The sequence below is a fragment of the Microcebus murinus genome, chromosome 10 (genome assembly GCF_040939455.1).
Source record: "Microcebus murinus isolate Inina chromosome 10, M.murinus_Inina_mat1.0, whole genome shotgun sequence".
NCBI lineage: Eukaryota > Metazoa > Chordata > Mammalia > Primates > Cheirogaleidae > Microcebus > Microcebus murinus.
The window spans coordinates 26,776,378-26,801,437 of NC_134113.1; the positions used below are offsets into that span (position 1 = coordinate 26,776,378).

Sequence of the window (25,060 nt, forward strand, 5' to 3'; positions counted from 1 at the left end):
GGATGGTAGGCCCGGAAGTCTGTGACCGTGGCCCTGCAGCTGATAAAAAGCATTCACCTGGCACTGTTCCTGAGGGAGCAAGAGCCCTGTGGGAGAAAGGCGACCAAAGATGGAATGTGCTGTCCCCAGGGTGGTGTGAGCTCCCTGACTCAGGAGTGTGTGAACTGGTGAGATCAGGCAGAAGAGATTCAGACATCAGATGAGAAGCTGGACTAATTGACTTAGTAAATCTCATCTAACGTTTAAGGAAAAAATGAAGAGACAACCAAGTAATAGATAAAAGTAAACAATAAATAAAATTTTCTTCAAGATCTCCTAAAAGAGGGGGAAAAAACCCCTAAAACTTTCTCCTTTTTTTTTTTTTAAATATGAAAGACAAAAACAGGTCCCCAAAGAACCAAATTAATATTTTCCATCTACTACAAGAATTAAGCCTGGCATTACCATCTTAAGAACTAATAAATGGTCCAAGAAATAAGTGCATTCACTCGTGAAAAGTTCCCACACGGCCTCTTGCTGCTTTCTCAAGTCTAATTGATCAGTGGGAAGTTTTTGGTGTGTTTCCATGACTTCATTCCAGGTTTTATCCTGTAAATGAGGAGAAAAGAGAGAACAGAACATTTCCACCTCGGTGGGTTGACCTGTTCGTTATTCACTTTGGCTTATGGTACAGCAGGAACAGGCAATCTCTGAAATCACGACCTCCCACTTCAGGCCCCGGGAGCTCTCTGGGCAGAGTAGCTCCGCAGGCTTCCCACACCCCAGGTCCCCTCCGTGGGACTCCTGGATGCCAGTTGCTCCCGATGCACAGCATGGGATGCGCATTGTACGGCGTTTTCACCTTAAAATGAAAAGAGATTCAAACCGATGTTTTGGATTATGTTCATGAATGTCATGAGTCCCTTTCAGTTTATTGCAAAAAAAAAAAAAAAAAAAAAAAATCTCTAAGAACCCCAAACCCAGAACTAGGAAGTCTGATTCTGGATTTTACTGGTGAAACTTGTTGAAATTACTCAAGAATAAAGTAAAAGTTTTAGAGTTCAAAGAGACCTTTAGAAATTGTCTTATCAAAAAAACAACTGGCCAGGCGTGGTGGCTCACGCCTGTAATCCTAGCTCTCTGGGAGGCCGAGGAGGGTGGATCATTTGAGCTTAGGCGTTCAAGACCAGCCTGAGCAAGAGCAAGACCCCGTCTCTACTAAAAAAAAAAAAAATTAAAAAAAAAGTTAATTGGCCAACTGAAAATAAAAAAAAAATAAAGAAATAAAAAAAATTAAAAAGAAAAAAAACAACTTATTTTTCAAATGAGGAATTGAGGCCTGGAGAGGTCAATAGTAGAAGCAATTACTATTAACATTTGTATGGGGCTTCCTGACCTACAAAGTGCTCTCACATTCATTACTTTATTTAAAATAAAATGACTTTCCCCAGGTTTCATTGTGTTGGAGCAGAGAAGGCCCTTTCCAGCCCTGGAAATAATCTGACAACTTAAAATAATGACAAAAAAAAAGAAGAAGAAAAGGAAAGCCATGCCACACAATAAACAATTTATGACATACCTTAAAGCTGCAGAACTCATAGCCCCTGAAGTTGGTAATCTTCACCAAGGAGAGGCAGTTTTCCAGGTCGGATACGTGCTTATGTTTGTCTTTGCCCTGCTTAAAGTTTGTTAGAAACAAGATTTTCAAACATACATTCTTTAACAGCACAACGTCAATAGCCTCAGCATCTTTCATTCGTTCTCTACCATTCCTGAGAACAGACTGCACCTTCTGTCTTTAAGCCATGGACAATTCTAAAGCCATTCTGAGCCCTAGTCTGAGCCACAGGACCACAGGATGTCAGACCTGGAGGACAGAGGCTCATGAGACTATCTGATCCAAACCTCTCACTTAACTAATGAAAACATATCCAAGGCACAGAACGGTTACATAGCAAATAGGTGGGTTCTGAGTGAAGTGCCCACCTGGTGGGGTGACGTGGCATCCTTCACGGACTTAACTTCTAAATTCTGGACCACTGGGCTTTAGCATCAGAAGGTGCATCAGATGTATTAGTTTAACCCCTTATTTAACAGATGACTAACTAAAGCCCAGACTGTTAAAGAAACTTTCCCCAAACAATTAATTCTATGCTAAAAAAGAAATACCAGAATATGCTAGAAACTTTAGTTTCCATGGAATGGAATAACCTATTTACTTTTGTTATGATCTCTATTTTTACTAATATATTTTTTTTCAAAATCTTATTGCAAAGGTAATATATGATTATTGCAGAAAATTTGAGAAACAAAGAAAAATACCATGAAAATTAAAGCTATCCATTATCTCCACCCTCAGATACCCACTGAAAACATTTTTCTGATCATATTCATAATTAATTTTTAAGCGGTGTCATATTTATACATTCTTTGGAACTTTTAAAACTTTTTAAACATCATATAGTGTGAGCATTTTTTTTGATTCCATCGGTATTCCGTTGCAACATCATGAATTGCCCACTTAAAGAGTTCATTTTACCAACCACACCAGGAAGAAGCTATCAAATAACAATGTATAAGGCTTTTTAAAGTCAACTTGGCAGCATTTCAAATGAATGTTTATCGCAAATAATTGTTGACTTGTTCTGTTGCCTCAGGGTGCATGATATTGGCATGGACCTAAAGTTTGGTGAAAGTTAATCAACATTATATTAATGAGCACGAGGAGGGACGGGTTGTCTGCTGCTATGGGTCAGCGGCTCCCTGGGTGTGCGAAAGGAGACCCTGTAATATTTGCAGAATGTGCTACTGGGCTGGGGCTGGTTTCTCTAGTAGGGTTACGGCACTGAAAGAGGAAATCTATTGTAGGCTCATTAGCCTTTGCAGCAGCAAAGGAATCTTGGAGCCAGCTGGGGACCTCCTACAGCAATTGGGACATGTGCCTTTTGTTGATGTCTGAAACCATGGCGACTGCATGTTGTGGAAATAAAAAAATCAGCAGCCAGTTGGGAAAGAAAGAAGCTGAGACAATGGAAGCAGCGTTGGAGTTGTGGGAAAGTGGGTGCTGGCCCCGTACTTTGATGGGCACTCACTGTGGCTTGCCATGGGTTTGCTCCACGTCCTGGCCACATAGCTTGGTGGGGATTCCAGCGAGAAGGGAGGAGACAGTTGTCTGAGTGGCCACATTAAGTCTCGAGAGTAACAGGCCCATTTAGTGCCCTGTTGCTTCCACTGAGGCGGTGTTGGTTAGGAGAGGCCGTGAGAAGCATTTGAAAGGTATTTGAGAGGGTGTAAGGTTAACTGTGGAGTCTCAAACTTAGTCATGAAGAAGTAGGTGGAATGGAGGTGTGCAATAGGTATTGGTGACGTGGAACTGGAGCCCAGGTGAAGGTTAAGATTGAATACCTAGGCCGGACACGGTGGCTCACACCTGTAATTCTAGCACTCTGGGAGGCTCAGGTGGGAGGATGGCTCAAGGTCAGGAGTTTGAGACCAGCCTCAGCAAGAGCAAGACTCCATCTCTACTAAAAATATAAAGAAATTAGCCAGGCACCTAAAAATAAAAAAAATTAGCCAGGCATGGTGGTGCATGCCTGTAGTTCCAGCTACTCAGGAGGCTGAGGCAGGAGGATTGCTTGAGCACAGGAGTTTGAGGTTGCTGTGAGCTAGGCTGACGCCACAGCACTCTAGTCCGGGTGACAGAGTGAGACACTGACTTAAAAAACAAACAAACAAAAAAAAACCAAACATTGCATACATACATTTTGGAGTGGTTGACAAAGAGATGGAGTTGAACCAGTGAGAACAGACAGGATCTTTCTTTGAGAGCTCCAGTGAGAGACGGAGGGAGGAGTGTCCAGATCTGGTTACAAGGATCCCTAAGGTTGGGGGGGGGGGGCAGGACCGAGCTGGAGAACAGACTCAGAGCCAGACAGCCTGGGACTGCTGGAGACAAATCCCTGCTCTGCTGCTCATGAGCTGTGTGACCTTGGGCAAACTATGCAACCTCTCTGAACCTGTTTTTCCATTTGCAACATGGAGGTTACCTAGCTTGTTGGATCGTTGTGAGAACTTACGAATTCACATATGTAAACTATAACATCTACAGACAAGAATACAAGTAATGAGAAACAGTGCCTGGCAATGTGGTAAACATTACATATGTGTGTTAGCTTTCATTACTAATATTGTACAGATAGTTGGGAAAAAAAGAGGGAGTAAAAGGAAGGAAAAAGGGAAAGAAAAGTAAAAACCTGTACTAGACTAGGAAAATCCAGTACAACTTAGAGGTGTGCTTGTTACTTTGGTGCGGATCACCGTTTATAAAGATGTGAATTACCTCCTGGATAAGGCTAAGAGGATAAAGGAAGGAAGGAGACATATTGATCTTAAGGTACCAGGTATCGTGTCCTTGTGAAAGTGAAGCTTCTGGAGATGAAGTTTTCTTCATTGCTGAGAACATTCTATCAGTCTACTAATTATTTTTCCTTTAGGTATCTCCACAACCGACCCCCAAACATAGTACAAACCATTGAGCACATTCCCTCCCCCCCCCCAATTTACTTGTCAGTCGATCTTTTCAATTGTGACTGAAAATGGGCATTTTGGTATCTTAGCTATCTGGCCCAGCACCGGGCACAGTCACCCAACACACACGTGTGGAGAAAGTTGCTTCTTTATGGATCGATCCCAGCAACTTGTGGGAGTGTCCCTTCCTTAGCTAAATCCTTCCCTTCTGAAAGCACATTCTGTCTCCCAGGCAACCCTGGTGGCTTCCCTGTCCTGGAGGCGATCTCAGGAGGGCTGGGGGAACAACAAGCCTCTTCTCCTGGGACCTCAGATCTGGCTGGTGACTGGCCCCGCCCCTGTTTATATGAGCAAGGAACTCAGGAGAGGTGGCACTGTAAACCTTGTCTCAGACCTGCCGGGAAAACAGTCACGGCATGTCCCTGCATCACTGGTGAGCAACGGCCCTGGTGACAATGGTGCCACAATTTTACTAATGATTTACAATTTGCAGCTCTTCCTGTTTAGACTGTGTTCCATTTAAATGTTGTATTTTTGGGGGAAAAAAAGTGAAAGTCAATCATACAATTGGCTATTGAGAACAAGTAGTTTTCTAAACCCTAATTAAAAATACAGCTACTAATAACATGTCCAAGATAGGTTGTCTACAAGTGCCCGGCTCTGAGGTGAGCTCCCTATGCATTACGATGTGCTCATCACAACCACCCTGTGAGGCTGGCACTAGGAGTTTCCACTTTGAATAGGGAGAGACCCGAGCTGAGGGAGGTCAATTCACTTGGCCAAGGTTCATGGGCGGTAAGGGAAGCAGCTAGGACTGGAAACTCAGAGGGCTTTTCATTTAGCTACTGGACTTAAAAGATATCAAGGTGTGTGTGTCCATAGAACCATTGCAGATGTCAGCAACTGATGCCAAACTGATTGGAGAGGCCATGTGGGCAGATTTGTAGCAGAGCGAGAGGCACAGTAACTTGCCATGAGGCCCTGCTGTTGCTGCTGGCCGTGGCGTGTATGTGTTACAAATGGTACTGCTGGGAGAACACAAAATCCGTCCCTTCCCTTCCTCCAGAAAACAGGAGTCATCAGGCTGTGATCCTGAACACTCGCTCCTTCCACCCCACTGCATGCCAGAAAGGACGGCTTGTCTGAGGCGGTCAAGATGCTGGAGCCACAGATTTAGATTTATAACTCTTCAATAATTGATGGAATGAAGAACGAATTAAAAAACCCACTTGGCCTGATCTGACTGGCTTTTCCAGAAATAGAAGTGTATTTGTGGAATCTGTTTCTGTAATATCTCATTCATTTTTCAATGCTCCCAATATACACGGCACTGACTGTGAACTGGGGCATATATTTGTGCAAGTTTGCTTCATCGAGTGAGCTGTTTCCTAAGTTGTATCCTGTTATAAATTTAGTGTTGTAGAGCATCACTATATTAGGATTGCTTTGTGTTTTTTTGGTTTTTTTGTTTTTTTTGCAGAGCTCATTAACCACTGGCAATTAGCACTGTTTTGCTGCACAAAATGGCACCATTTGGCATGTTCTGTAGCCAATACTACGGATGTGATGATATCATTTACATTTCACGTGCCATCTGCCTTTATGCAAAGATAAAGCAGAATGAAAAGGCTCTTCAGCCATTTCTTGCTTCCTTAGCTACGGGAGGCTTAATTAAGACAAAAATGACAATGTGAGACACTCACCACTCCTCTCTTGGAGAAAGGCCATCTTGGCTTTTTGGATTCTGGAGGGTGAAATTAAAGAAAATATATTATTACAGGTACTTCGAGTGACTGGTGACAGATGATTGCAGTGCTTTACAAAACCTGCTTGTTGAAAATGAGCCAAACAAGATTCATCCTGCCTTAATTCTCCTTCTCTTGAGAATGCACAGTATGAATATTTATATCTTTGCAGATGAGTGAATGAAGCAGTTGCAATCTCAAAGCTGATGTTCGGTTCTTGCCTTAAGGTGGTATAGACCTATTTCTTTTCTAGTGTATTGTTAACCTCCTTTCTCCCATCACTTGGGGAGATAGCTATAAACTGGAGTAAAGATGTTGAGTAATTCATTTAAGACAGAAAATCAAAGCACTTTGGGGCTGAAAGGATGAGCCTTTTGTTTTTCCCCCATCTTACCATTAAGTCAGCCCATCACATCACATGCAACTTCAATGGCCTGACCAAGCTTGGGACTTTCAGATTGCACAAACCCAACAATCCCCAGGTGTGGTTAAATGAAGACTCTTGAAATAGGAAATGCCAACACATGTCACCAATCTTTATTCTGGGGCCGGTTGCTATTGGTCACCACCTCAATAGTCTTCAGGAGTTGCTTTGAGTTGAGAAGGAAGTCATTATTCAAACACACATTGTTTTGATGACCAGGAAGTAGAGATTAGATCAGGTTCTGGTCGGTTGATTTTTATGCTGTTTTCATTAATTTGTAATGTGACCCAGAAAAAGCTAGGAATAGTCCGTTAGGTTTAGGTGGGATGTTCTGATCACTCAGTATACAAATGGACGTCTTATAGGTTTAGTTTTCTTTCTGTCAGATTCTTCGGGAGAGCATGCATAATACTGTCCCAGAGGGAAGCAGTCAGACGTGAGCTCATTTACTGCATAGGATGTGCTTGAGTCACTGTTCCCACCGTGACCTTGGAAGACACCTGCCCAGCTCATTATTCTCTCGCTCATCTGACCACCTTATTAATCTCTATACAGGGGTGAGTAGATAGAATCTCCCTTAGGAACAAATCAGCTTCACCACGCTTAGCTTTCAAATGCCTGGTGGTTAATACCTATGCCCAATTTGAACCGAAATAATTGGGGGTTTTGGTTCTTGATGACTTTCTCTCTTCTGCTTTTCTAACTTTGGGGATAATTTTGGAGCATTGGGAAAGCTTTTTAAATATTCAGAAGAAGATTTAAATGAGTCCTCATTGAATCCACAGCTTTTTATTATCTCTCTTAAATATTACATTTTGCTGACTAAGAATCTAATTCAACAAATAACTGCAGGTGACGCATACATGCACCAAAGCCTGAGAAACACTGGTCTAGACCACGATTTGGGGACATGAGACCTCTAATCTAAATTCCTTGAGAAAAGAGTATTGAGTGGTAAGGTGGAGGATGTTGCTTATCTTTTAGTGTTTGGTATCTGCCGTGATGCTAGGCATATCACAAAACAAATGGTGTGACATAGAAGTGTCATACAGCAACGATGACCTTGTTCCTTAGCATGGTGGTTCTCAAACTTTAGCTGGCATCAGAATCACCTGCAGGACTTTTTTAAAAAAACAAAAAACAGACTGTTGGACACCACCTCTAGAGTTGCTGATCCAGGAGGTCTGGAGTGGGCACCCAGAATCTGCAATTCTGGTAACTTCTCAGCTGATGCTAAAGCTGCTGGTGTGGGGCCAGCTTGTGGGAACCCCGGCTCTGGTTGTTAACAGGTTTAAAGCATTTGCAAAGCCTCATGCAACGTGTATGTAAAAACCTCTGTTAAGGTGACATTGTGTTTAGAAGCAGCTCGGATTTCTAGAGGCGTGTCCTTGAGCAGATCATTTAACCCCTTTTGGCTCGTTCATTTGAATTGTTGTATCATATAAAATAGTAGATGTGAAAGGGATCCATAAAGAATAAAGAGCTATAAAAATGTTCATTATGATCTATTCCCTAGTGGCTTCCGGGGTCCACATACTGAAGACTGCAGCTGCCACACAACGGTGACTGACACAGGCTGGTAGAGAGGGCCCCAGCCCAGCAGGCAGACGCCTAGGTGCTCTTCCTCTGCACAAACCCGCAGGCACCAGGACGACCCACTTCTCCTTTCTGGGTCTCCTTTGCACACCTGTGAATGAGTTGGTGGTTTTCAAACTGTTTTGTCAAGTGTCCAAGGCTCCTGGAGATGCCTGGAGGTGCATCTTTGGGGCTCGCCCCAGCTGCAAGCATGGCAGCTTCACCTGGATCTGTTTTACACATTGGACTTCCAAGCAAGGATTCTGTTGTAAAAAGGGCTCTGCTAAGAACAAAACCAGTTTAAAAACTACCAACGTGTGGATAATCTTTAAATCTCCTTTCGGCTCTCAAAGGCTTTCATGTACCTACCCTCAGAATCACGAGGAAAGTACCCTGAATACCGCAGTTGTTCTGCTTTGACAAGGGAAACGAAGACGCAGAAGATTCACCCCTAGGGCTGTGTCTCTCTATCACTAATCTGCCATTGGCACCTCTGCCTCCACATGGTACCTCTCTGGTTAGAAGATACCAGTGTGAGATGGCAGACTAGGAGTGGGGAGACATGCTACCTACAGCAATGGGAGGGGAAGCTGCCCCACTCCTGGCGAGGTCACTGTGATCCCAGATAATGCAACTGTGCCAGGGCCTGGAGCTTGGATAAGTTATTTAACCAGAGTATAGTTGAGGGAAGAGCCATGTCTTACTCATCTCTAAATGGAATGTTCAAGACCAAGACTGGTATTCAGCTGCTTCCAGTAATTCGCAGCTGGTGCCTGTTCTAACTGGCTAGACCTCAGTTCTAGCTGCTCAGCGCACATGTTCCACTAGTTATTAAACATTTTGAAAATGCCCCCCGTTTGTGACAATATCCATCCCAGAGTGGGCATGTCATGCAAGTATGCTTGAATGGACACAACCTGAATTCAGCAGCAGAAGTGGGTGGCACAGGTAATCCGCGGCTCCATCTGACACCAGAAGGTCCCCAGGGAACACCTCGAGTCCGGGTAAGTTCAGCACCACAGAACTTCGCCTGTGCTCGTAGAACCTGTGCTCGAGAAATGAGGGGGGAGAGCTTAGAGCTGGGTGCAGGCAGGTTCGTCGTGCACATCTCCACTGATCATGAAAAGTCACAGCTGGCAACCTGATGCTGCTCTCTTTGAAGGACTCAGAAGTCACTCTGAGCTCCAGGCATGGGATGACACCTTTACCACACATTTACTCACTATCTTTTTTGAGCCTTACTGACCATTTATGAGTTTGACCAGGAGCGGAAGAGCTCATCTAGACATGTCAACACAAACACACCCTGCTGGTTCTGACTCAGAAGGTTACTAGAAGAAAGATCTAAATACAGAAGGCTTTGCCAGTTATGCACACTGCCCCAGAAGGGAGCAAGATGCATGGGGTGGCCACCGGCTCCCCTGGTGATCTGAAGCTAGTTGTGCAAAATCAGCACTTTTATTTTCCCAGAGAACATTAAAATATTGTTGGAAAAGTTTAGCAAACATGATTATCTACTTTCTCATTTCTTCTACTCCATTTCATGAAACTTCTTGTCTGTTGGATGTTCATAAAATTAATGGTTGATGTAACAGATGCAGTGGGGAGCAGCCCCAAAGTCACTAGGCCTTTGCCTAGTGATCTCTAAGGAGCAAAAGTGGCAGCAATCTGTCTGTCCTGCTGGGGACCTGCTTGATAACATGGAATCATATGCATGGAATCTCCTAGTGTCCTCATCAGAACTGTTCCGATATTCCTTTGGTTTGTTCTAAGGGGTGGGAGATGAAATTCTTTCTGTTTATTCACTAATGTAATCTCTAAATTCTCATTTTTACCAACAAATAGTCCAGCATATAGGTTACTTTATACAGAGAGGAATTTTGTCTTGATTTAGCAACAAAAGCATAGCTATGGAATTGTCTGGGAAGTTGAGAGCTCAAATTTATCATACCCCTTTGGATTTTAAGATTTTTGTCCATTGCCATGTGGTACCCCCCAGCCTCTAAAATGGTCATGCCTGATCCCTGTTAGTCTCCCTAGCCCAGCCTTGCCTCTGCTCCTTCCACTTTCCTACCTACCGCTCAAGTCCTAGCAGGCTATGCAGCCAAGTCCCATGGCTCTGCCCTTCTACATGAGTGCTGGCCTTTCTGCCTGCATTTTTGTCTCTTGCCTCTTAACTGTATATTGTTGGATCTCAAGGCCTCTTTCTAGTCAATACACTTGCTGTTGGTCCTAGTCATCCCCTGTCAGCCTCGTTATGCTGATGACCCAACTCTGGTGTACGTTAGCATGTCTTGTGGAATTTATTATAAATATCCATCCCCAGGTAATTCCGCCCTTGGTATTCTGATTCAGTAGTGCTAAGGTGGGCCCCTGCACCTGTAGCTTTACCCAGCGCCGTAGATACTCACTGGAGTTAGAGAACAACTAATTTTGAGGTGATAAATTAACTTGATATAGGCCTCTCCTACCTTTAGGTTTTGAGGATTATCTCAAATGTTCAGCCTGTGGCTAAAAAACTTTTCCAGATCATTTTACTTATAGTAGAACAAGTTGTTAAGGAGTTTCTAATTAGTGAATAACTTCTATCCCATAAGTTTCTACAAAACATATGAAGTAAAGATGCCTCAGACTCTGCAGATAGATGCTTTAGGCATAAAAGAATTTATTTGCAGTTATAAAAGGCTGCCTCCTCCAAGAAGTCTTCCCTTATACACAAAGAAGTAATTCCTCACATTTGTGCACTCCTCTGTATCCACCCAAAATCAGGCCCTGAGCATCTTCCATCTGTATTAACAGTCGCCTCTTAACTTGTTTCATCACCCTTAGCTTTATCTGCTTGATTCCATCCCATGCACCACTAAGGGTGACTTTTCCAAAATTTAAGTCTGAGTTATCTCTGCCTTTCATCATATATCAAATAAATATAAACCTCCCATGATCTGGCCCCATTTACCTTCTTGATATTCCTTATTTTACAATCTATTCTCTGGAAATATGTAATGGATTGTAATTCCTGCTGAGTGTGTCACACCTCAGTGCCTTACCTGGGAATATTTTCTTCCCTCCCTGCCTTCCCCAAGCCTGTCTAATTCCTGCTCGCCCATGAGATTCAGGCCCATGGATTATCTATGTTAAGTAGCATAAAAGGGAAATACTTAAAAAACACTGGGCTCAGCTTTATTCAATTGACTATATTCCCTGGGCTTTTGTAATCTGTTCCTTTCTCTCCTTTTGTATTATTTTTTTTTTAATTAGAAAACTTTAGAATAATGTGGCAAACAGTGGTAGTTACTAACCCAATGTACATACTCTTCTTTTCCTTGCTAATAAAACCTTGCTTTGTCTGGACATGGTATGTGCTGAGTTAATATGCTGACCTGCTCTGACTCTCTTGCAGCTAGGGAAGGCCACGTGACCCACACTGTCCAAGGAGATTTAAACAGATGCTGAAGTGTGTGAATTTTGGGAAAACTTTTTCAAAAGAGGTAGACTTGGCTAGCTTCTTCCATTTATCCTTTGTCCTTTGCCTTCTTGCTGTCTGGACTACAGCTTAGAACCCAAATATATATCAGAAATCTGGCAAAGATAACAGCAGAGTAGGAAAACAGGAGCCTGGCATCTGGTTATATTACAACAAAAATCCTACCTTTTATTTGCTTAGGTCATTCTAGTCGGGTTCTGTAATATGCAGACAAATACTATCCCTACCATCACAGACTTCCTCCTCCAAGAAGAGGCCATCTTCTGGCATTGGACATTCCTGTTTGACTTTTTCTCCACCTACTTTATGATTAGGTTTTATAACAAGATAATTAGGGTTGCAACCTCTTACAACTTTCCCTTTTTTTTTATTTGCCAACCCAATGTCTAAGGTAGTTATGAGAATGAGGGAGCCAAATTAGGTGGGAGTCAGAAAAGTGGCAGTAATTTGAATGAGAAATATAATTCTAGTTTCATCAGATTTGATACAGGACACTGGGACTGACAAATAGCAGATTAGCAGTACACAAATCCAGTCGGGAATTTTCAAAGTGGTCCAAAGAAGGTATTATATAACATAATATGCTGAGAGCCCACAAAAAGAAGACCCCCGAGGAGAAACATCAGAACCTTCCCCATCAACTTTATATTTCTCTTGATAAAAGATCCTAGAAGCATATAATGAGATATAGGTATTTATGGGGATAGAGGAGGCTGAACTGGGTGGGCATTGGAAAAATTACAATCATTTGAGTGAGAAATATAACCTAGGTGAATTTTTGGGGAAAAATTTACTTACCCTTTTGACCTTAAAACTAGATGTTATACAATCTGGTATCATGAACTTGGTAATTTCCTAAGATTCTAAAAACTGTGTTTATATTCCCTAGAGACCTCAGAGAGCACATTACTGCTAGTGGGGAGGAAGGATGAGTTTTCCCTGGCTCCTTCTAGGCTGACTTACATCTTTCTCTTCCATGCTTCTACCGCTCTCTGGTGCGGTGGTTAAAAATATGGGGTCAAATTGCCTAGATGTTAATCTTAGCTGTGTCCTAGGTTGAGCAAGTTAAGCAACCTCTCTGGCCCCTACTTTGCATTTGTGAAATGTAGACAATAATAATATTGTGTGAAGATGGATTAAATTAATCAATATAAAGCACTTAAATCAAAGTTCAGAACTTAGCAGTCAGTAAACACTATCATGTCGTTTATTGAATATATTGTAACATAGTGTTCTATTTATGCATCTGTTTATTCCACTAGACTGCCAGCTCTTCAAGTGCATGTCTTATCATCATTTATGTTGGTAGGTGCTAATTTAGAACGCAATCCATTATTACTGATGAACATGAATGAATGAAATAATCATCTGATGTTGTCCTTCCTTATGGAAAGCGTCTTACTTTACAAGGTCGTTTTGTAGATTCATGTCTTATTTCCCTTGTTACCTCAGCTCCTAGCTCCTGGTCTAAATCCCTCTGTTTAGCAAGAGCTCTGTAAACACTTAAGTAAATGGAGCAATAACCAAGCCCTCATGTACTCAGAGTGATTGATCATTGTCATTTTCCTACATGAACGCCCGCAGAACGCGTACCCTGGTAATAGCTAGCTGTGTGTGTACTGTTCTTTAAACACACTGCACTTCACGCCTCCGTGCCTTGGCTCAGGTAGTTCCCATCTGCCTGCCTGTCTCTACTTTATCTGCTTGGCAAACTCATATTCCTCTCTAAATTCCAGCTTAGATGTTCTTCTTCCAGAAGTCTTTTCTAATCCACTCAGGAAGGGTCAATTCTCTCTCTCTCTCCCTTCCTTCCCTATCCCTACCTTGTTTTTTTATAATAATTTCATAGAAGGCTCATACTGGGTCTTGTATATCACTTAACATAGAACCTGACATAGAACAGGGATTCAGATAGGCTTGTCTAAATAGACATGTTGATTTGGAGGATAAAACATTGACATTCCTCAAATGAATCTGTTTTCCATTCTGGATCATAAATGAATCATTATATGCATCTACAAAAGCAAAATGAAATCTGAGTGCTCATCAACCCTCACCTCCTTCAAAGTGGTTGGTTACATTACCCCTATCCATTTCTCCCTTGCCCGGGGTAGCTTCTGACATAATGCATCCATTTGGGGGCACACAGATCAGGCTTGGAGTTGAATTTGCATATATGCAGCAGAAGGAAGATAACTGGCTTGCACAGGGCTTGAGCCATGACCTTGGCTTTTTGCCTTGGTGTTCAAAACCCATAATGCTCATTCTGCAAGGGCAGGTGTGCCCCTGCCCTTGAAAAATGTATTTCTCAAGGATATTTGTTTAGTTGTGTTTTTCTAAACAACTGAAGGGCAGCATTAAGTTCAACTATACTTACACAGCGACAATGGGTTTTGCCAGGCACACCCCAAATATTTTGCATTTATAGTTAGTTCATTTACTAGTTTAATCTTCCCTGCCTGCTTTACACAAAAGCAACAGAATCTCTGTGGCATGAAATTGTTTTGTTCATCAAAAGAGAGCATGAGTTAATAGAAATATCAAGAACCACAGTTATAGCCATACAGAGACCGAGGAAAGCAATCAGAAAGAACATCTAGAGTCAGAAACATGAAGAGACATGGGTTGGCACAGAAAATGTGCCTCTGTATCACCCATGCCTGGCTGTGGACTAGATTTCTGGGCACTTAGGAAAGGACCTGAGTCTGTGTCAGTCGGGTTGCTCAAATCATTGGATCAATGATATTTATGTAAATGGTTATAATGAGTTCAGCATGACATTGAATTTAGGTCTTGTGGTGGGTAGAGGGGTGTGTTTATAGTTCCAAATGGATATCTTGTTTTGGCTGTTCTAAACATTAGGATTGCTTCATATAAAAAGTGGCATTCATGCAGAATTATTGTGTCTGATTCTGGATTGTTTATCCACTGGAAGCAATCATTGCCATGAATTCAGAATTCTTACCCTATTCCCCCAAACAAAATGATATCTGTGTGGGGTAGGGATGTTTTGTGTAAAGAGGGTAGGGAAGATTAAGCTATTAAATGAACTAACAATAAATGCAAAATATTTGGGGTGTGCCTGGCAAAACCCATTGTCGCTGTGTAAGTATAGTTGAACTTAATGCTGCCCTTCAGTTGTTTAGAAAAACACAACTAAACAAATATCCTTGAGAAATACATTTTTTTTTTTTTTTGGTCTGATGCTTGGCTATTCTGGTTCTTTGCTGAAGTCCAAACTCTGGACCCAGAACATTGTATTAATATAACCAGGTGTCTGCCTGACCCAGACTGTGCGGCTCTCTAGGGCCTGACCCCCCTCTCCTGGCCTCCCTCCCCACCCCGCATTTAGAAACCCAAACACAGCCACACTTTCACTAACCCTGAGGTGCGTTGCTCCAAGCTGGTCAGATCCGAAGGGACTAGCCCCATGGTTGCTGGAATAATCTCGTCTCCCTTCTGGTAAGAGGATGTCTGCTTATTCTCCTTATTCTGTCCTCTGCTGAAGATCTGAAGGTCCATGATGTGGGCTGGGACAGCAACAATTCGGAGAATCCAGAGAATTCTCCCCCACTGCTGGGCAGGCCGCACACCCCGGCATTAACACTCAACAATGAGGCTGCTCTCACATGCTGGTGCCAGAACAGTTTCTGGCTACTGGAAATGTGTCCCCAGTGGACCTCCAATGCATACATTTTGTAAGCGATAGATTGGTCTTGGTGAATATTATTCTAATTTAAAATCAGCTGGCATTTACTGAGAAGTGATTCTTCCTAGACACTGTATGAAGTGCTTTTTGTGCATCCTCATATTGATTTTCACAAACACCCTATGACGTGGAAATTACTGTTCTCATTTTAGACCAGAGGAAACTGAGGCTTAGAGGGCTGGATAAGGAGCTGGATAAGGTTGCATTGTTTTAGAAAATGACAGAGCCAGAATTCAAAATCCATGCAGGTCTGACTCCAAAATGACTAGTAAGTTGGAAGAAGAGAAAAAGACACTACCAACCATTTTAAAGCACAAGGAGTTTTTAAAATATGGAAATAATGATGGTTTAGGTAAAAGGGGAGTGTCATGGTTTGAATAGTGGTCCTCCCAAAAAGACATGTCCACATCCTAACCCCTGGAACATGAGAGTGTGATCTTTTTTTAATAAATAAGGTCTTAGCAGATGTAATTAAAGATCTTGAGATGAGATTATTCTAGTGTGTGGTCCCTAAATCCAATGACAAGTGTCCTTATAAAAGACACCCAGAGGAGCGCACAGAGAAGAGAGAGAGCCCTGTGAAGAAAGACAGGCAGAGGCACAGAGAAGAGAGAGAGCCCTGTGAAGAAAGACAGGCAGAGATTATGGTGATGCAGCCACAGTCAAGGAACGCCTGGGTAAAGAAGCAAGGAGAGGTCCCCTAGAGCCTGCAGAGGGATTGTGGCTCTGCCTATACTGTGATTTAGGATTTATGGCTTCCAGAATGGAGAGAGGATACATTTCTGTTGTTTTAGCCACTGGATTTGTAGTCATTCATCACAGCAGCCGCGGGAAACTAATATGATGGCAGTACTGGCAAGGACACTTGACTAAGGACCCAGATTCCAACTGTGACCTTCACATGTGACCTTGCCATATCCCTTCCCGGGGCCTCCATTTCCTCACATGGAAAACGAGTGCATTGAGTGAGGCGCTTTCCATCCATCCTGATCTAAGTCTGAGGGCTTAGGAGCCCTGTTCTCACTCTCCCCTTCAGCGGCCATGGTGGGGGCGGTAATTACATGGTGACCTTTTTCTTGGCAGAAATGTTTGAAGAAGAATAATTCAAAGTTCCCCTTTTAGAAATATGACTAATAGATCATTTACATTTTTAAGAGATTCCTTCTGAACAGTGGACTTAAAGCAAGGGCTACTGGCCTTTAATTCCCAGGTGCAAATTTTAAGAAAAAATAAAAAATGCTAGAGAATGTGGGGAGGTACAATTGCTCTACAGTGATACTGTGTCTTAAAGGAATAAACATCTTATTGAAGGCATTATAACTTGGATAAGGCATGGTATTATCTTTTCCCTTGCTATGAATGATACCCATTTTTTTTTTTTTAAATCAGGAAGGCTTATCAAGCCTGATTCCTCGGAAGCCATAGTCCTTGTCTGATGGTAAAGGTTCATTGGTAAATGCAGCATTTTTCAGCAGGCAGCTTTTCAGCAATTGCTTGACTAGAAAAAGTAGGCATTCTATTTTGAGAATCATAGTATTTTACCTTATGCAAGAAATACAGTGCAATTTGGAATGCTTGCTTATAACTATAGGTAGATCACACAGGAGGAAAAAATTAAGAATCAGTAACTTTTCTTAAAAAACTCCTTTAAAAATAATTAACAGACAACTGACAACTCTCCTGCAAATTACTGAATTATAGCTCTCCTGGTTAAATGTAGGATATATTTTTCTATTACAAGTTGCAGAAGATGGTTGGGAATGTTCCTTTGTGTGTTTGACAATAGTTTCGAGTTTAAATTTCCTGTCAGAATGTTCCATTTGCAGGAAATCCAAATGAGAAGGCAGAAAGGATGAGGAGCCTCTAGTTTACTGCCCAGAACCTGCTAAACGGTGGCTAGGTCATCACTGTGGACTGAAGGAGGAAGCCTCGTCCCCAGCTCATCAGCTTGAACACAGAACAGAGACGCCTCGCGGCCTCTGTGACACTGTGTGGAGAACTCCCTGTACTGTGACGTCTCGGGTCAATCAATAATACTTTATTGAACACACATGTGTTCAGATCACTAAGGTGACTGCCCAGAACTCTCTCTTTCTAAGCTACTGTCTTTTCTGGACAAGAGTCAACATACACCTTAGTGGGATCAAGCAATACAGATCTCCATGAACCTAACGTACACTCCAGAGATGATCACAAAGCAGTAAGGAAGATGGCGGAGATCTAAAGGAGTTGCAGGAACTAAATAAATACTTGGAGGAAAAAATACACAAAACAAAAAGGAGATCATAACAATTTCCCCTACAGGACGTGTCAAAACCTAACTAACCAATTGAATTCCTTTTTTCTTTTCTTTAGCATTCCTTAAACATTTGTTAAGCAGCTACTATGTGCCAGGCAGTGTTCTGGGCACTGGGGTTTCAGCAATGAACAAAACAGACAAAAATCCTGATTTTCTGGAACTTATATTCCAGGTGAGCTGATGCTGGTGGAAGAATAGCACCTGGTTCCCCTCCAGCCATGCCCAGAGCAGGAAAACTCTCAGAGGCTGCAGTCTTTTCTTTTAAGCAATTAACAATATATTGTCTATTAGCCTCTAGTTAATCTAACAAGGTTTAAAGCTCTGAGAGAGCTGACAAACTCTCTAGTATTTCCCAGAGTTTACAGACAGTGCTAGGTATACAACAGGTTTTAAATAAAAGTCTGTGGGGAGTATAATATTGAATTGAACATAATGTTCAGACAAAGCAGATGAGCTTTCTGCAATCGACCATTTACCTCTGAGGTCAGAATATTTTAGAAAGCACAATTCAATGACTTACATATGGGAAGCACTGAATGAATGAATAATTGAATTAACAGTGTCTCTAAAAATAACAATAGCTACTATTAATATTTGAGTCATAGAATTTAATCAGCTTAAAAGGCTCATGAGATGGATACTACAGTCCTGTGTGGCTTAACAATGGGGACACTTCCTGAGAAATGTATCACTAGGGAATTTTGTTGTTGAGCCAACATTATGGAGTATACTTACACAAACCTAGATGGTACAGCCTAGGACTCCAAGCCTAGGCTCTATGGTGTAGCCTATTGCTCTAAGGCCACAAATCCGTACAGCATGTAACTTTGCTGGATACCGTAGGCAATTGTAACACAATGGAAACTATTTGTGTATCTAAACACACTAAACATACAAAAGGCGCAGCAAAACTACAGTATTATACTCTTATGGGCCCACCATCATACATACAGTGCATTATTGACCTAAACGTCATTATGCTGCCCATGACTATGTTTGTAGCTCCACTTCAGACATGAAGACTCTGAAGTTTTGAGCTGTTAAGGAAATTGCCCAAGATCATGTTGCCAGAGAGAAATGGAGATAGGATTCAAACTCAGGGAGTTTGGCTCCAGTAGCTTTTAACTTCATGTTATGCTGCCCCCTAATGGTAAACCCAGACGAATCTGACTTTGGGGGAAATTTTACTGGCATTCAATATCTTTTGTCTGTCTTTTTCCGCAAAATAAACTGTCAAATATCTCATCATTTGGTTTTCATGCTAATGTTGCCTCCACTTGCTAATTTGGATATATTTAACTTTTTTCCTGTTTCTGTTTGAGCAGTGGAAGTTTAGTCTATTTTCTCATAGAAAAGTGGTATGCAAGTTTCCCTTCTCAGCTTCAGGGCTGATCTGAAAATTAGGTGAGACAGACAGGTTTCCCTAAATACAAAATTGAAAGGGTGCCAGGAATGTCTCCCTACAGACACAATCTCCCCTCTTTGCTACCTGATGTTCAAAATCCCACCAACACAGCTTCACTGCTTGGCTTCAAACCATGTCCTTTGTCAAAATGCAAATACACTGGGGATAGATAAGTGAGTGACACTGTAATCCAAGCAGCCTGCCAGACTGCCCGTTTTCCTTCTTCCATTTATTTTTTCAGTAAATATTTTTGGAGGTAGATTCTAGCTGAGTACAAGGTGCTGGAGGTTCACAGATAAATAAGAAGTGGTCTGAGAGGTTTTGATTCTGGGGGCAGATGAATGTAAAAGAAACACAATACTGTGTTTTACATACTATAATGGAGACTTTTATAAGTTTCGGGGAAATCCAAAAGGAGAGAATGTACTGGCTCTACTTGTAAGGATGAGAGTTTATATCCCTTAGGCCTAACATCTTTCACACTTTAGTAAGAATGAATTGTAAAGATTTTTTTTCCAGGAGGCATATTTTGGTGATAGGAGAAAAAGGTTTGGAGTCAGTTTAAGTTCACTTGAATATTACAGAGGGAAAGAGGGAATGACAACAAGAAAAAGGGTTCAGAAAGAAAAACCTGGAAAGAAATGTTTACCACCTAGCTAACTTCAGAACTAAGAGTATATTGAGCCCTTCTCACTTATACAAACCTGCCCGGCTGTCAGGCAATGTGTTAAAACACTGTAGTAAAAGAAGAATCAGTATTTTTGAGAAAAAGTTTACATCTATTCTGCAAGGTCAAAAAAGGTGATTGTGATTGGCAGCCACAAAGACAAGCATTTCTTAATTGTATACACCAAGGGTCAACAAACTTTTTCCACAAAGAGCCAGACAGTAAATATTTTAGGCTTTGCGGCCCAGGCAGTCTCTTATGACTAATCAACTCTGCCACAGTTGTGTGGGAGCAGCCCTAGACAATGCACAAATGGATGGGCATCAGTGTGTGCCAATAAAGCTTTGATTACAGAAACAGGTGGTGGGCTGAATTTGAGCCGTGGACCATGGTCTGCTAGCTCCTGGCTTACACCATTTAATAGGCATAATTTTGCCGAGGAGAGAACTCCGGCTCCTGGATGGACAGCAGGACCCCATGCGGAGCTCTTTTCCTGACATTGTGTGGCTACACAGCCTGGTAAGCAGCCGTTCAAAGGACATGGGGACATTGAATGGCAGCTGCAGAAAAGACTGCAGAGACAGGAGGAGGAAGAGAGGGAGGGAACAAAGAGAAACGGGAATTATCTGTTTATTTACTTCTTGTTTATTAGTAGTAATGTAAGAATGTCTAGTTAGAATATTAGTTCATAGATTATATTTACTTAATATCTCATTTATCCATTGCCTGCTATATTCCAAGTATTATGCTAGGTCCTAAAGAAATAATATTGACTAATTCAAAGTCATCACTAGATACAAGATAATCAAATTATCCCCTCTGTACCCCTATTGTGGCTTTTTGTAATCTTCAACTATTTTGTAATATGTGATTGTGACATGTTGAACTCCACAGTTTTCTTTTTGTAAAACTAATTGCATGACAGATTATTGAACCCTACAGTTTTATTAAGCCTCCATCTCTTTGACCTGGTTGTTCTTTTAAATTACCAAGACTCTTTCTGTTATTTCCTCACAAAGATTCCACATGCCAGTGAAAATCACCCATATGTCATCTTTGCAAATGGCTAAGCATCCCATTACTTAGCCTTTATGTCTGCTGGCTCATGTAATAATCAACAGTGGACCCAGACTTTACCTGCTCTAGGAAACATTCATTGATTAAATACTCACAAACATATATATAGCATATCCATCCTGATGCCATCTCTAACCAAGTATTTACTGGAAATCTCCACTCAGATGTTCCATAGGTCCTCAAACTCAGCATATCCAAACCTGAAGTCAAGACCTACACCCCACCCACCCATAACTCCCTCCTTTTCCCAAGTTTATCTAGGTCAGTGAACGAAAACATCAGATACCCAGTGATGGAGGCCAGAAGCTCGGAGGTCATTCTTGACAACTTCCTTTCCTTCGCCCCTTACTCTCTACCACGCACAAAGTCTGGGTGATTATATCTCCTAAATATCTCTTGCACTGAGATACTTCTTTGTAACCTCATTGCCTTCATAGTTTAATTTACCGACTTCTCATATTTAAACACTCTAATTATTCTACTTAAGTCCACTCTCATCTAAATCCCACATGTACCCTACATCCACCTGCTTATATCAATCCATTCAACAATTTCACCCTTCTCTTAGGGTAAAGAGCAAAATTCCTAAACATCCTTTAAGCTGTGTATGATCTGACTCTAATCAACATCATCATCTTTCTTTGAGACTACTCTTTTTCACTTTCTCCGGACTCATCTGAATTAGCTATGGTCTTAGAGCTTACCTCTGTTTCACACCTATGGACGGTTTGCACTAATGGACCCACCCTTCCCCATCCTTGTATCCACCCCCTTTGCCACCTAACACTTCAGTCCTCTCCCACTGTTGGTGACACATAATTCCCTGACCCTGAGTTCAACCCATTGACTTGGTCTGGCCAGGAAAATTAGACCAGATACAGAGCCCAAGCTCCACGAGGACTTGTGTGTTTCCACTTGTCCTGTTGGACCTCTCCCTTCAGGGTAAGAAGAACATTCCCAGGGGAGGAGCCCTTTGGTCCCATGAGCAGGATGAGAGACACATGTAGCAGAACCTCCCCGCTGGGCCTAGCCTATGTCAGCTGACTCCCAGGGGACACATAGATGTATAAGGAACAATAGCAAGATGTTATTTTAAGTGGTTTAGGGTGGTTTGTTACATAGTAATCACTAACCGATACACTAACAGGGTAATCTGCATTTTCCTGTGGCTTTGTAAATATCCTCTACCTTCATTCATACATTTAGGCTAGCTAGGGTTAAAATCAACAAAGAATGCATAAATGGATAGCATCTTTACTACTGTAAATGTAAACTGTTGCTTGAAGATTGAAGTCCAGTAATAAAACAGTGGCTATTTCTCCCAAGGACTCCACTGTGACTTTCCAAATGAAATGAAGACCTTGCTATCAGTCTCACAAATTAGGGAGGTGAAATTGGGTGTGGATCTTTCCTTCGCTGCCAAGGGAACTGTTCATATATAGGAGGGATGGCAAATCCACTGCCACAACCTGGGGGCCACACGGAGAGTGTTCAGAGCTGGTTTCTGAAATGACACAGTCCGCTTCGTTCTAGATAAGGGCACAGTCTGTCATAACAGGCATTTTAAAGGTCGCCCGAGACTTAAACAGAACATCTTGTTCCTTTTATTCTTGTCCTCTAAATTTTGCTTTGAAAAGCTATTCAATATTTCTGGCCTTTCCATTTTCTCTACCAGACGAAACCAATTACTAAATGGATGTTAATTAAGCCACAGGGCTAAGGCATTGACGACTCAAAATGAAAACCATGACCGCTGTTGTACCCTACCCCCCAAAATGCTGTGCTCATAAAGGAGACTCTTGAAATTAAGACTCTTGCACCCACAAACGTAAAGAGTGACTTGGGTGTTGTAAAACAAAGTGCACTGATTAATAATACACCATCAGGTTTATCATGTCAGAACAGAAATAAAGACGTCAAAGTGAACAGTCAACAGATGTCACAGCACTGGAGAAAACAACTGCATACATACCTGGATGGATGTGATTCTTCTCCCTGTAATAAATTGTAAAAACACATGTTTTAGTCTTGCTCATACCCGTCCAAAATTCCAAAGCAGACATCTTGAAAGGAGGAAATATTCACTCTCCTAGTTAAAATGTTTTGGATTTTTTTTTGGGGGGGGAAGGGGGCTAGAAATTTGAAAAATCGGCTCTCCCCCCTCCCCCTTTTAAACCAGCTACCACCAGGTTGTCTTTAAATGGAGAGTATTTGCAAGAGGGCCACTGTCATTATCCAATGCCTGACAGACATCAGTAGCCTGGCCTCAGTGGGCTGTTTCTTAAAGTGCCTTCAAGATTAGAAGAAAGTGACCTAGACCCCCGTTTTAGTTCTTCTCTAAATTGCTACAGCCTTTCCACTCGAGAGCCAGTGCTTCCTTAAGAGTGTGTGTCCCCTCAGCAGTGCCTTTCTGTGCTGTGTCCTATCACAGGATCTCCTGGCCTTTGGGGGCATGTGGCAGCCCCCGGGACCTATTTTGCTTTGTGGTTAATCAAGTGAGAGGCAGAAGGCTTCGAGCTGTGTTACCTGAGGGCCAGGGCACCGTGGCGTGGGGCTGGGCAGGCAGTGGCCTTCTCGCCCCAGAAGGGAGGCCTGGTGAAGAGAGCCCTCATCGATGGGCTGAAGCTCGGGAAGGGCTTGCTTGTCAGAGGGGCTGGTCTGGGGCTCGAACAAGTCAGCCGCGTCGAGGTTGGAAGACAACCTGGAGCAAAGTCTCCAGGGTGGCAGGGAGTGCGGAGAATCCTTCAGGCTTCCAGGCAGACTGCTGGAAAGGTAACACAGGGAGCCCGCAGGCTGACTCCAGCTTCCCCAGGTGGGCACCTGCAAGGCGTCCTGCTGAGGCAGCGAGTGCAAAGTCCCCCGGCCACTGCCCCTTAGTCTCCTCAGGGTGGGAGAGATAGAAATGCGGCCCGGGGCCTGCCGGTCAAACTGGAGAATTCCGCCCTGGTTCTCACAGTGCGTCTTACACAGGCTCCTCAGGGGGTGCTGAAGGGAGGCTCCGTGGCCTGGGGGTGGCACCTCCAGGCAGGATGACCCCTTCTTCTTCATGAAGCTAACAGGACCCGTTGCTGGAAGCTTCCAGGGGACGGTGTCCAAGTTGCTCTTCTCCGGACCACACTGGGGTTGCTCAGTTTCTGCATCCAGGTGCTGCTCTTCCTCTGGCATTTCTTTGCCTGTTTCCAGAGAATCACAAGCAGGTCGTTGCATATTTAGTGAGGAAGAGCAGACTGTGGAATCTGCAGCAAATAGGGAAGACTGCGGTGAGGAAAAAGGTGTCTGACATTTCAAAGGAAAATTTCTAATTCTTCATAGGACATAGGTTGAGCCTGGTTCAAATGAGTATCCTTTACGTTTTGTAGATAACTAACATACGTCACATATGTTCAGCCTTCCCATCTAAATAGCATATTGAAATCTGTTTGCTTTCTACTTAACATCTCTTCCAGGTTCAAACAAAAAAGCCTTTAAAAACTTTGGAGACTTAGCATACTTCTTGGAAACCACGCAGTCCTCATCATTAGATTACTCCATTTTAAGAGAACCAAATATACATGAAATTCTCCTCGTGTTCTGCATCAACGTAAGTACGTATGCACTTTGGTGCATTCCAAAGACATAAAAACAAGGAAAACCAGGCCTCTTCCCTCAAGGTTTAAATAATAGAATGAGACATAGCTTCAGAGATAATTGACGTAAAGTATCTGACGAAAAACATTTGAGATTTGATCAATGCCCATGATTTGGAAAAATGACTTGTGAGTTTGAAAAGAAAACCCAGATGCCCCCAGGTGCCCTACTTCTCATGATTAGAGGAGTCTTCTAGGACTCACACATGTAGAATTACCTCCTGATTAAGCTCTTCTTATGCTCAAGCAAAGCTGACTCTGCCATTTGACAACTTGATTCGTGGACATGTTACAGTTCTAGTAATTTGTGATCTCGCACATGAAGAAACTATTTCTTCTTCATGAACACAACAGTCCTTACCTATCCTGTCAGTTACTGCATGAGAGTTAACCTTTGATTATTTACAGACTAGGTGTGGGACTGTGGGATAGATGATAGAACTGTGTCCTCTTGCCATGGACAGTGTAGAGGGTGGTTCAGGCTGTGTACAATTGTCTGTGGATGGAAAATCAGTAGTTGGCCACAAATCCTGGGATCCCCAA

At 42.4% G+C, this 25,060-nt stretch overlaps 1 protein-coding gene across 1 annotated transcript in view; it reads right to left on the minus strand.

Annotated features, from left to right (window-relative positions):
- The window catches only part of PLEKHG7 (pleckstrin homology and RhoGEF domain containing G7), a 52,675-nt gene extending 28,736 nt beyond the window's left edge, over positions 1-23,939 (minus strand). The window contains exons 1-6 of the mRNA XM_020287931.2: positions 23,418-23,939; positions 22,864-22,886; positions 9,168-9,295; positions 6,210-6,250; positions 1,559-1,654; positions 445-588 (exon numbers count right to left, since the gene is read on the minus strand). Of these exons, the coding sequence (XP_020143520.2) occupies positions 445-588; positions 1,559-1,654; positions 6,210-6,250; positions 9,168-9,295; positions 22,864-22,886; positions 23,418-23,939 (954 nt within the window). The remainder of the gene's footprint in view (positions 1-444; positions 589-1,558; positions 1,655-6,209; positions 6,251-9,167; positions 9,296-22,863; positions 22,887-23,417) is intronic.
- Between the last annotated feature and the right edge of the window lie 1,121 nt (positions 23,940-25,060).